This window comes from Panthera tigris, chromosome D1, assembly GCF_018350195.1.
Source record: "Panthera tigris isolate Pti1 chromosome D1, P.tigris_Pti1_mat1.1, whole genome shotgun sequence".
Classification (NCBI taxonomy): domain Eukaryota; kingdom Metazoa; phylum Chordata; class Mammalia; order Carnivora; family Felidae; genus Panthera; species Panthera tigris.
The window spans coordinates 43496454-43509615 of NC_056669.1; the positions used below are offsets into that span (position 1 = coordinate 43496454).

Here is a 13162-nt window from a genome sequence, read left to right on the forward strand (position 1 = left end):
TACAAAAGTAAATTAGAAATGGTCTCTACCTTTGGAGCCGCAGACAGTATGGTAGACAAAGACAGGTTTGAAAACCATTCCATGTACTGTAGAGTTATAGATACTATAATAGAAATCTGTACCAAGTGTAATGTAGCACAAAGGAGTGAGGGTAAATTCTACCTGAGTAAGGGATGTGGATCAGTAAAAATGTAATGGAATATTTCTATCATAACATAAATGAAAAGGACTACAGAATAGCTGCCCCATTTGTCTGTGCAACTCAATTTTAAGGAAGAACAAGTAACTACAAGTCAAATTTTATATCCATAAATTATTGGTTTAATTGATTTCTTCTAGCCTAAATGGCTCCTTATTAACAGGAGAAATAGCATTGGAGTCAGAGTCACCAGGTTGCAATCCTCACCTGTGTGACCTTGTATAAATCATACCTTTTGGGCATCTCTCTGTCCTCCTTTATAAAGTAAGGACACTATGGTACACACCACTGAGTGTATCTTAGCTCACAGTTAATAAATGCTATGAATTTCTAAAGCCTCTATTTTTATATTGTAAAATATATCTGAAATTGAGGGAAAATGGAGACTTTGCATGAAAGGGGCCATCAGTCTACCTAATTTTGAAGGTCTCCGTGAATTCACTGAATCTGGAAGCTATTTGATTCTCCAAACAAAGTAGTACTTCTTGATTTGAGTGTACAATTCCAGCAAAAACATTTAAACTAGTGATGTGTTTATTACAAAACCTGTTTGTAAAGTGAAATAGATACCAAAACAATTTCAAGATTAATTAAGTCAGTGATTCTCAATGATTGTTGCATATTAGAATCATAAGAGATGGTTTTAGGGGCAGCAGGGTGGCTCAGTTGCTTGAGTCTAACTCTTGATTTTGGCTCACATCATGATCTGAGAATCGTGAGATCAAGCCCCCTATTGGGCTCCACACTGGGCGTGGAGTACACTTCAGATTCTCTCTCTCTCTCTCTCTCTCTCTCTCTCTCTCTCTCTCCCTCTGCCCCTCTTCCCAGATCTCTCTTTCTAAAATTAAAAATAAGGGCTGCCTGAGTGGCTCAGTCAGTTGAGTGTCCGACTTCAGCTCAGGTCATTATCGCACGGTTCTTGGATTACAGCCCTGCATTGGGCTCTGTGCTGACATCTCGGAGCCCGGAGCCTGCTTCATATTCCAAGCCTCCCTCTCTCTCTGCCCCTTCCCTGCTCATGCTCTGTGTCTGTCTTTCAAAAACTAAAATAAAGTGTTAAATAAAATTAATAATAATAATAATAATAATAAAATAAATAAAAAACAAATGAGAGAAGGTTTTAAAAATACAGATGCTTCAACTTCACAGTAGACTACTTGAAGAGGATTTTCCAGCAGAAATTAGGTGGGTGGATCCATGAAATTTATTTAAGCTCCCTAAGTGATTTAGATACTGAGAACTGCATTAAATTGATATAAACAACTGATCTTCATTTTTAAAGGATGGTAACCAGAGAGACTATGAGAAAAAATGGAAATGGTGACTGTCACCTAACACAGTGACACTACTCAACAGTAGGCAGATACAAATGTTCTTGCATTTCCTTTTTTTTTTCTAGAAACAGACACATACTTTTTTTTTTAATGTTTATTTATTTTGAGAGGAAGGGAGCACGAGTTGGGGAGGGGCAGAGTAAGAAGGGGAGAGAGACAGAATCCCAAGCAGGCTCCACACTGTCAGTACAGAGCCTGGTGTGGGACTCCATCTCATGAACCATGAGATCATGACCAGAGATGAAATCAAGAGTCAGACTCTTAATTTTTAATTTAGACCCTTCCTTTTTAATTTAAACTATTATTTGATTGTTTTTCTTCAATGGTCTTTGTTCACTCTATTTCCAAATTTTGTTTTTAACACCAACTACTACACAGCAGTTTAACTATAGAATAATATTGAACCTAATGTAATAATTTCAGTCCAGTGTTTACCCACTAGACCCAAAAAGTTTTATTTAGAAATAAAATTGGCCACACTTATAAAGAAAAAAGGGGAGCGTAAGGACTTTCCACTCAATAATAAATGATTAGGGAAAAAAAGCAAATATATTGCTAGTAATACCAAGTAGCATATATCTCCTATAATAAAATATGAATTAGTATCTATCTATTAAGCTTCGGTGTGGATGTTGTCACATTTTTGGTAATTTAGATAAGACACCAGCCTTTCTGGGTCAAGTGAAACTGTACAGGTAAGGAAAGCATTATAAATGACTGAAAATCCCTATCCTAACTTAGTAGTATTTTAAGCAGTAACAGGATGAGAGTGTTAGATGAGAGTTTTGCATTTTATAGATTAAGGTAGGAGATCCAAAGGCTTATTGAAATAGGTTTTTTTCAGGCTCTTCTTTTTCCAGCCTTTTCTGCAAAAAACACTCATTACTCTTGGTAAATACTTGGCATTAGTCATACCAGGTATTACACCATGACCAATTTTCAATGAGCTTCAATAGATTACATTTGGAAGGTGTGTGAACTTAGTGGGAAGGGGAGGAAGCCATTCATATATCAAGTCTGTAGAGTGCAAGATGTGGATGCCAGATTCTTCCCATCTCATTGAAACATTGGGCTTAATTCCATAAAGCACTGCTAGTCAAAATTCTATATTAGAAATGTTTGGAATAAAGACAGAAAAGCATTCCTTTCACCTTATGGTTTTAAATTATTAAAAGCATATTTTTTGGGTCACATTTTGCCCCTAATCCAGAGTGAAAATTTTAGAACGGGAGAAATAGAAATTAAATTTCAAAATTTTAATTCCTTACCTTGTACCTCTAAAGTTTGAATATATTTAGGAAAAAAAGCAAATTTCTTCTGCAGCCTAACGAAAAAAAATGAAATGAGGTGGAATAAGCCAGATCCTTCAGTTAAAGACATCATAGCAGTCATGTCCTTGGGAATACTATAGGTAATCAGGCAGCCCAGCCTGACCTATCTCTGCTATTTCTTGGCTCTGCAATCTTGTACAAGTTACCTTTATACCTCAGTGTTTCAATCCTTAGACTGGGGAAAGGTTAGTAAAAGTATTAACTGAGTTACTACACAAAAAGTCTTGCAACGGGGCTTCACACATGCTAAATGAAAATGAACATTTTCATTACGTACCTATTCGGGCCCCAGGGTCTTCATATACTTTTTAAAAAGATTTAATCTAAATAATATTCACCCAGTTTTCCTGATGATAATAATCACCATAGACATTTAGTCAATGATGCCTTCCCAAGAACCGTCTCCTGAAGATTCTGATCAATGGGTCTAAGGGTAAGACCAGGGATTTGTAATTTATACACTGTATGAATTTTATTGTGAAGAAAATTTCAGAAACATTGACCTAGATCATTAACCTGCCTAATCATCTGAACATTCATCCATTCATTCAACAGATAATGAGCCCTTTCCACTTGTGAGGCACCAACCTAGGTACTGAGAGATACAGTGATGAGCCAAATACTATGTATTTATTAGAGCTTAGGAACCTGGTGGAGCATATTAGACAAATAACCACACAAATATCTGTGTAATTACAATCGTGAAGTGTGCTGTAAAGGAAAAATACAAGGTATACTGAGAACTTTTAATAGAGGACCTTTTCTACTCTTGGCAGGAGAGATGCAGAGGAGGGTATAGGAAGGCCTGCCTGCAGAAGCAATAGCTGAGGTTTTTTTTATGCTCTGATATTGTATGTCCAGGATGCCTTACCTGCCAAGAGGAGAAGAAGGATGCTGGGCTGAGTAAGTTCGGGTTTGCTGGGTTGCGCCCTCCCATGTACTCATCTGTGCAAATGTCACAGCTTTTAGCATCTCGCCAATCCCAATATGGAATAGTGAAGTTCTCATCCCCGGTCAGCTTCTGGATTTCTTGTTCCCACAGCAACAAGAAGAGTCTGTGCCAAGGCAGGAAACCTGGGGCTTCATGAGCAAAATCAATGTCTTTCCAGATTTCAGACCCTCCAAGCAGTGTGTCCCTTGACACATAGTAATGCATCCAGACGAAGAGGTCATAAACATTGATGTCATTAAACATGGGTGTGGATCCATTATTCATTTGGCCATAGGTGCCTATGGGGATGACATAGTCTGGGCTGGTAGTATGCTTCGCTAAAGTGAGGTAGGCAAGAAATTTGTTCTTCTCTGGGACGCTCAAATCAAAGATGTTTCTTCTCACCAAAAGTCGCTTCTCTGTGCAGTTTGGTCCCCAAAAGCCAAACTTGCAATTTCCACAGTTGAATCCCATGAAGTTGCCAAAGCACTGGCAGGTCCGATTATAAAAGACGGAGGGCCAGGCCTCCCGGTCATCCATCCCCGTGAAGGGGTATTGAGGCCCGAGTGGAGCTTTGGACAGCGTGATGTCCTGACAGGCACCCCTGCCTGAGAGCTGGCCGCAGGGACTGCTGTCACCCATCCACGCTGGACAGCATTCCTTCTCCATCAGGCTCTTGGAGGAGGCACAGGCTCGAGGGAAATGGCCAGCGGAGGTCCGGAAACTCCACAGCAGGCAGCACAGAGCAGCCAGGAGCATGCTTACCCTCGTCCTCACGGATCTGTTTGAGCTGGTTAATTGAGCCACACACTTCTCTTTCCAGCTACCCCTACAGTGACTATCACATGTTTCGGCTAAGACCTATATAACACCAGTCCCACCTCCAGCATCAAACACTCTCCGTCTTTATCTTAAGCTTTCATCTTCTGAAAACCACATGACTAACTTTTCCCTGGAGTTGGCACGTATCCCACCAGTGGGACAGGCGTATGTTAAAGGGAGAAACACTTTTCACCATTAATAGTTTAACTCATATGGTTATAATAATAGAATAATAATCATGCCTGATCTAAGTAAACCCAGTTGGTTGACTGAAATTAGTGATGATTTGAATTTGAACATGAGAGGTGGTATCAGGAATAGAGCTTCTCTCATTAAGAAAGTTCAGGAAAGGTTAGAGATTATGGGGGCCAAGGTAGTTTCTCAGGGACCATAAATAGGCCACAACATTTGCAGAACTCAGCTCTGCAGAAAGAGATTCTTTTCAGAGCCTAGAGACTTTATTTCATCTCCAGTTATATTGCAGCTTATTTATTTTATACAAAGTATCTGAAGAAAAAAAAATCTTTCTGATTCACCTTCCTTATTATCTGATACAGTTGACTACTTTCTAGTGATCTAGGCATTCATTTCCTAACCATTCCTAAGGATAGGATAGATGGGTGATCTGCTTTATTGTGGAGACTTCTACTAGCTAATATTCCAAAGGAAACTCTTTTTTTTTTTTTTTTAATGCTGTAGCCATGTTGTTTCACCCATAAGTTCTAGAAATCAGAAATTGTTTTGATATTTAGTCTGCAATATGGTCTTATAAAAGAATTCTCAAGTTAGGGTGTGAATGAATAGGATTAATATATTTAGTCAATAAATATTTACTGGTCCTATAAATTCTTTTTCTGTGTATAGTCAGCTAGATAAACTGAAACACGTGGATAAAAATATAATTCTACCACTTATGCCAGTTTTCAAATGAGCAATATAGATAATATGTACATCAGACTTCTAATGGAGGGGACATCTTTGTGAGCCGAGGATACTGAAACAGATTGCATAGTTTTGGATAATAGTATTCCACTTTTACTAAAAGAATGCCCCTTGAATAAAAGCTTAAAGGGTAGGTGTAAGTTGGAAAGACAAATAGAATGGAAATACTACTTCAGGCAGGGGGAGACTCCAGAGGCAGGAGCTGTGTTTCACTGGCCGAGCTGGAGAACTGGACTCAGGAAGGCTCCCCACACTAAAGGAAGTTAAACTTGGGACCAGTCCATCAAGGGGCCTAAAAACTAAGTGGTTTAAACTAAGGTGAGCTGAGGAATTATAGGATGAGAGTAGGCAAACCAAAGTTGTTCCTGGATTTCCTTCCTTATCCTGTTCCATACTTGAAGCTGGGTGGTCCCCTTAAACCTACAGAACAACTGAGAACAAGTTAAAGCTCTGAGTAAGGCAGCGGTGTCTGGTCTCAGAGCTATGGGGTTCCAGGGAAGACTATCTATCGCTTTCCTCGTGATGTTATAGGCAGCCTCTGCTTTCTCCCCTTTCTTCTGGTGTTAGTCTCATTTTTTAGAAAAACATCAAGGTGACTCCGTACCACTCTCTTGGGACTTTGAGCAGCTTTTTTAGGTGGAAGGAGCAGTGTGTGGGTGAAGAAGAAGAGAAGATAAGTTTCCATGGAAATGTTGCCTCTGGCTGGGATCAGGAAGTCATCACATGATCTCCACAAGGAGGCTTAATCTTTTTTCTTCCTCCTTTCAGACCCACCAAGGGATTAACACAGGGCTTCTTGTCCCTGGGGAGTCTTGGTTCTGTGTTACTTATAACCACATGTGGCCTTTTGTAGTTCTGTTCCATCTACTTGCAGACAGAATTCACTTCTAATGTTCAATTTAATTAAGAATTTTGCTTTACACTTGCCCCCCTATCAGGCTTCCCAGTGAATAACTTATAAAGTCTTCATCACACTGCTGGATTCCTGTGTCTATTTTCCCAGGTCTGTTTTTTATTAGCCTTCCAAGCATGCTTAGATGAATGGCAAAAATGTACTTTGTCCTCTTAACTTCTCTTCAGAAAAGTGGTCACTTTAACTTGACAGACCTCTTTATTACTCTCAAATATAGAACACTATCTTCTCCCATCCATATGTTTAACAGTCTTATTGTCAATACAAAATTCTTCCATATCAAACCCCATTTAAACTTGTTCTTCCCTGAATGACAGAATTTGAGAGTAATCTCCTATTCTAGGAGATTATTGTATGAGTTAACACCTGAGCTAATGCAATACTCTATTAACCAGAATTAGAGCTCAGTAAATACCCTGCAAGTATTTATTATCAATTATCAGGCATATGTTGAGAGATGGGGATGCTGTGGTAAACAAAACAGAGAGGTTTCTATCCTCATGAAGCATGTAGTCTATTAAAATAATATTTTAATTTTAATAATTTTAAATAACATTTATAACTATGTGTATTTTAATTTTTTTTTTCCTGGTCAAATGACTTTTTAAGCTGCTGTAAAAAAAAAAAAAAGAGCTTCTAGGGAAGATGGCAGGGAGACCTATCTAGTTTCATGAGGCATAGTTAAGGAAGGTATTCTGGAAGAAGTTACATTTCAAGTGACATCTGAAGATTAGAAGAAATCTGGTGAAAAGGACAAGAGTGGATGTGAGTGCATTTCAGGCAGAGGGAATATCATGTGCAAAGGCTCCAAAGTGAAAGGAGCATAGCATGTTCAAGGATCCTAAAGACGGTTAAAGTGGCTACAACCCCAGAGACTGGAGATGTGATAGAAGTATGGTGGTATACATATGAATGAGATCTTAGTCCTTGACAGGTTTGAAGGAGAGTTGTGATGTAATCCTATGTGAATTGAAAACATTTCACTCAAGCTGATGAGAGGACAACAGACATGGGGATGGGAACAAGAGTTAATCTAGAAATAACTGCTAGAGATCCTTAGTAGAGAATAACTCGGGCAAGAAATTATGAGGCTTGGACCAGAGTGATGATCCCTGAGATGGACAGAAGTGAATGGATTTGAGAGATATACAGGTGATGAATTCAAGAGGAGTGAGGCGTCAAGAGTAAAGAGATTTGGAGTTGACTTCTAGGTTTCTAGCTTGTGTCATTAACTAAAATGAAGAAAGACTGAGGATAAAATGTTTATGGAAATTGAATGTGGGTTCAGTTCTAGACATGCTGAATTTGAGAGTTTATGGTAGAGTCTAGCCACAAATAATTCTTCTCTGGTCTCTGGTGTTTACGTTGATCATTCAGCCACTCATTGGTTTTGACCAGTCATGGTATTGACCTTGATCTTTTCCCTCACTCTGATGGTTTGTCTTTGCTCATTCAGTTGATGATAGTTTGAACTTTCTTCTCCAGCTTCATTTTTTAGCCCTCCTTCTCTCAATTTTAATAGTAGCTACCATTTATTGATTCCAATTTGAATACCTACCATTTAGAAATAAATTCTACTCTGTAAATAGTTAAATATACTCAAACTAGAAACAAATAATATAATTGATTAGCATGTACTCATCATCACACTTCAACCACCACCATCATATTTCTGTAGGCATTATTTCTTCTGTCTCACGAACATAAAAAGAAAAAAAATCTTTAGTATTTTAAAAACAAGTCTCCAATAGCATGTCTTCTCTGTAATGTCTCAGTATACATTGTTAACAATTAAGGACCTAAATATATAACTACAATATCAGTCTAACATCTCAGACAAAAAGAGAGAACAATAGTTGCTTAACATCCTCTGATTTCAAGTCTATGCTCAATTTATTTTAATTATCTTAAACATATTTTTTTTGAAGATCCAAACAAGGTCTATAAATTGCTTTTGGTTAACATATTTCTTGTTGTTAAAAATCTATTTTTCTCATCTTTAAAAAAAATGCAATTTATTTATAGAAGAAACTGGATTTTGTTCACTAGTATTTTCCGCTTTTAAGGGATGACCAATTTTTCCTCTCAGTATCATCTAATATGTTTCTTTATTCTGTGTTTTCTATCACCTCATGGATTTTCAATAATAATCCCTTGCATTTTCTATAAGTAGGGAATTAGATTTAGAGATTTGATTAGATTCAGGATCAATTTTGTATTGTTTTTGTTAAGAATTTCTTCATGCATGTTGTCATGCACTACTTTTTCAAAGACATCAGAGGAACACATCTGCTCTTTGCACTATTAGTTTTTTACATTGAACAATGGTTAGAGGAAAGGTCAGACTGTCATGTCTGTAATATAGTTCTCTGACAAACTTTTACCTCACAGATATATCATTCATTCATAATAATTTCCTATATCCATTATTTTATTGAAGATTACAAGAATAGTGAATTTTGTAATTCTTTTTTTTAAATGTTTATTTATTTTTGAGAGAGAGATGAGAGAATGAGAGAGAGGCAGAGAGAAAGGGAGACAGAAAATCTTCAGTGGGCTCTGCATTGGCAGCAGAGAGCCTGATGCAAGGCTATAATCTATGAACATGAGATCATGACCTGAGCTGTTGAATGGTTAACTGACTGAACTATCCAGGCACCTCATGAATTTTGTAATTCTATTTGCATTTAAAATATTTTTGTAAAAAAATAACTTTTCATCATCAATTATTTGGTTACTCTGAATTATATTCTATATAAGAAAGGTGGGGTAAATACTCGATTCTTGTGCTTTATCAATTTCACAATTATGATTTGGTACTCTAACAATTTCCAAAAACAACCTACATATTTGTCATAACTATTATGAAGATTTCTAGAATTTTATGTATTCAATTCCTTATTGGTTTATGTATTTGTGTTTCTTTTGGAGGTAAAAGTGGTAAAAACAGGTGCGTCTTTTCAACTATACTTCAGTAAAAAAGTTGAAGCATCTCTACCCCAATATTCAGCTAATTAGTAGACATCAGCCACCTTACATGATGGCACGTTGTGTAATGATTATTATCATTGTGTTTATGTGGATGCATGTATAGAGTTGAAGGGAAAAATATGAAGCCATCAACTCTCTACAGTGTAAGTTTAGACTAACTCATTAATCAGTAAGTATTCAGTGTCTACCATGTCCAAGAACCTATACTAGATACTTGGGAGATGCAAAGTTGTATAAGTCACAGGCCTCCACTGTGATTTAATGCTCTGGAGTCACTGAATTTTTATTCAAGTTCTGCCAGTTTTTAGTCTTAGACCCATGGAAAGAAAAAAGGGGGGAAATAGGCATCTACTTACAATTTGTTCCATAATCTCACTTACTGTGGCCTCAGTGGACTCAGCCCTATCACATAGATCTTTTTTGAGTTTTAAATGAAATGATACATGTTAAGCACTTAATACAAGTTCTGACATATTTTAACTCCTCAATAAATGTTAAATGTTACTGTTAAAAACCACAAACTGGGTGCTTATGGTGTTCATCACTACAGCGTTCTTCTAGGACTTTTCAGTGTTAAGAGCTAGGAAATCACTATTTTATTAGATATAATTAGGTACCATTATTATAAATTTGCCCCTTCTTCTCTAAGCAGCATCCTCATTTGCTCTTTTCCTCTAATTAAAACCTCTAAGATACTGAACTTCTGTCATTACACCAAGATATCTTGCTTCCTTAGAATTCTGAGTTTAGTACATGCCCTTTCCCCTACTAAGAATGCTTCTCTCCTCTATTTACTTGCATAATGGAGTCACACTGTAAAGAATCAGCTCAGATGTTATAGCTTCAAGAAAGCCTTTTCTTTCTACAGGACCCCTCAGAGGATGGGTGGGGGGGCGGGGATTTCTTCTCATCTCTCATCATACCCTAAGTTCACCTTTGGTATCAGAATACCTTGTAATGATCTATCATTTGGTCTCATGTTTCCTTCAGACCATTAACCCATTGAGGGCAAAAATGTAACTTCATGCCAAGTACCTCATACAGTGCCTGGCACATTACATATATCTTTATTAGATGGAGAGTGGAAGAACTGATGGATGGGTAGATCTATTTCTTCTTCTTTTATTGTCCTTATTCTGTGACATGTGTTTTAAAGTTCTAAAATATTTCAAACATACAGAAAAAGATAATAAAATATAATAATAAATAATAATAAAAGATAATAATAAAAAAGATAATAAAACTGGCATTGAGTTAATAAATCATAACAGTTTAGGCTAATGGGTGAACTTTTAAGATCACGTCATACTACCTTGGACACAGGAAAAGCAGAGTTAGAGGAGGATGGGAAGAAATATGAATGAGACTAGCCATCATTTTAAATGTAGTGTCAAACATTAAGCCAGAGGGCAAAACCCAGCAATAAACTCATTATTGACTGGGGAAAGTGAGAAGGCCCACCGTGAAGGAAGACTAACCAGGAGAGTTAATGACACAGTTACCAGCATCCTGATAGAGGTCTGGCTAGGAGACAAGAAGGGACTAGCATTTATTTACCTAGGACTTGCTCAACAGTCATTTTCATGCAACATTATTTACTGAAAGTCTGCTTTGGGGTAGGCTTTTTACACATAATTAAAAAAAAAAAATTGAATCCTCATGTTTCGTGAAGATGGCACCAAAAGTGAAGAAGGAAGCCCCTGCCCCTCCCAGAGTTAACCCCAAAGCCAAAGCAAGAAGATGGTACCGAAATGTGTCCAGAACCACAAAAAATAAAAATAAAATAAAATAAAATAAGAAGACCTGCATTTCACCTCCCTTCTCATGGCCCGACACTATGTCTCCAAAGGCTGCCCAGATATCCTTAAAAGAGCACCCAGAGGAGAAATAAGCGCGACCACTATGCCATCATCAAGTTCCCCCTGATTGCAAAATCAGCCATGAAGAAAATAGAAGACAACAAACACTTGTGTTCATTGTGTATGTCAAGGCCAACAGGCACGCACCAGATTAAACAGGCTGTGAAGAAGCTCTATGACACTGACATAGAGCCTGAGCAGCTCTGATCAGCCCTGAAGGAAAGAAGAGGCATATGTTCGACTTACTTCTGACTATGATGCTTTGGATGCTGCCAACAAATTTGGGATCATCTAAACTGAGTCCAGCTGGCTAAATTAAATAAAAGTTTTTTCACTCCTTCCCCTCTCAAATTTAATCCTTATAACAAGCCTGTAAGGTACATATTATAGCCCTCTATACTTAAGAAAACTAAGGTTAGTGCTTAAGGTCAAACTAACAGTGAATCTCAGAGGCCATATCTTTTTTAAACTTCTTTTTTGTTTGTTTTTTAGGCTTTATTTATCTATTTTGAGAGAGAGAGAGAGAGAACGAGCAGGGGAGGGACAGGGAGAGAGGGAGAGAGAGAGAATCCCAAGCAGGCTCTGCACTGTCAACACAGAGCTGGATGCAGGGCTTGAACTCACAAACTGTGAGACCGTGACCTGAGCTGAAACCGAGTTGGATGCATAACCTACTGAGCCACCCAGGCACCACTCAGAGGCCATATCTATCTGTATATTCCAAATTTCATAGATATTCTATGTTATTGTGTGATCTTCTATGCCAATAAAGTTTTACTTGTTGTTTACACTTTATTGTACTAATCCTGCTTTGGTTCTAATCTTAACTTCATATTTTGCTTGTGTCATATTGCCATAACTATTGTGAAGGTCAGCTTTAGGTACTTGATCATAACCTTGATAAGCTTCTAGAGCTGAGATGAGTCCTCTCTGCCCTAGTTTGAATGTGGTCTTTTGTGATAGATGACCTCAGTCATACACTAAATCTCCCTTCCAAACTGGTTCTCATAAAACTGTTGGGTGTTAGGTAAATCACAGTCACCACAATACCAAATGACTCCTATTTTCTTTGCTTTACTTAAACTGTCTATAGATTATCCTTACGACAGGTTTTAATCTTTGTATGTCCATTGCTTGATCGTGCACAATTCTAGATGTAAAGCTACTTCAGCGATTGTTTAATGCATACCCCACTTTTCATTAAATCTTCATTAGAAATGATCTAAAAAGTATTAACAAAGAGAAAAATCTGCATTTTAAGAACAAAGGGTATAATTTAAGACACATTATAAAGAAAATGGGTTAGTAAAAAGACACAATTGCAGGGTGACTGCTGAAAGACAGCAAAGCCTCTGATGACATTAAAGCAGATCTAGCTAATGAACCAAAATGTAGAACTAAAATGCAAAGTGTTTTTGAAAGTAAAAAGAAACTTGTTTCAAAGTCAGTAGATAGTGCAGATCCTCTGGGAGAAAGTGCATTGTCTTTCACTATTTACTGAACACAAATAACGACACAAACCTATTGGTTTCATAATTCTGTCACATAAATTCATATTTTCTTTTCTTTAATTTTTTTTTAATACTTGTTTATTTTGGGGAGACAGAGAAACAGAGTAGGGAAGGGGCAGAGAGAGAGGGAGATACAGAATCTGAAGCAGTGGCCAGGCTTTGAGCTGTCAGCACAGAGCCCGATGTGGGGCTCAAACCCATGAAGCGTGGGATCATGACCTGGGCTGAAGTCAGATGCTCAACCAACTGAGCCACCCAGGCGCCCCTCATATTTTCTTTTTATAGCAGTAGGTATGTGCATTTGTAAAACATTAGGTATATATGTTTAT

At 37.5% G+C, this 13162-nt stretch overlaps 1 protein-coding gene across 2 annotated transcripts in view; it reads right to left on the reverse strand.

Moving 5' to 3' along the window:
- The window catches only part of TYR (tyrosinase), a 105000-nt gene extending 100446 nt beyond the window's left edge, over positions 1 to 4554 (reverse strand). For both annotated transcript variants that reach the window (XM_007079004.3, XM_042958471.1), the window contains exon 1: positions 3736 to 4554. In XM_007079004.3, coding sequence (XP_007079066.1) covers positions 3736 to 4554 — 819 coding nt within the window. The remainder of the gene's footprint in view (positions 1 to 3735) is intronic.
- Positions 4555 to 13162: the final 8608 nt, after the last annotated feature.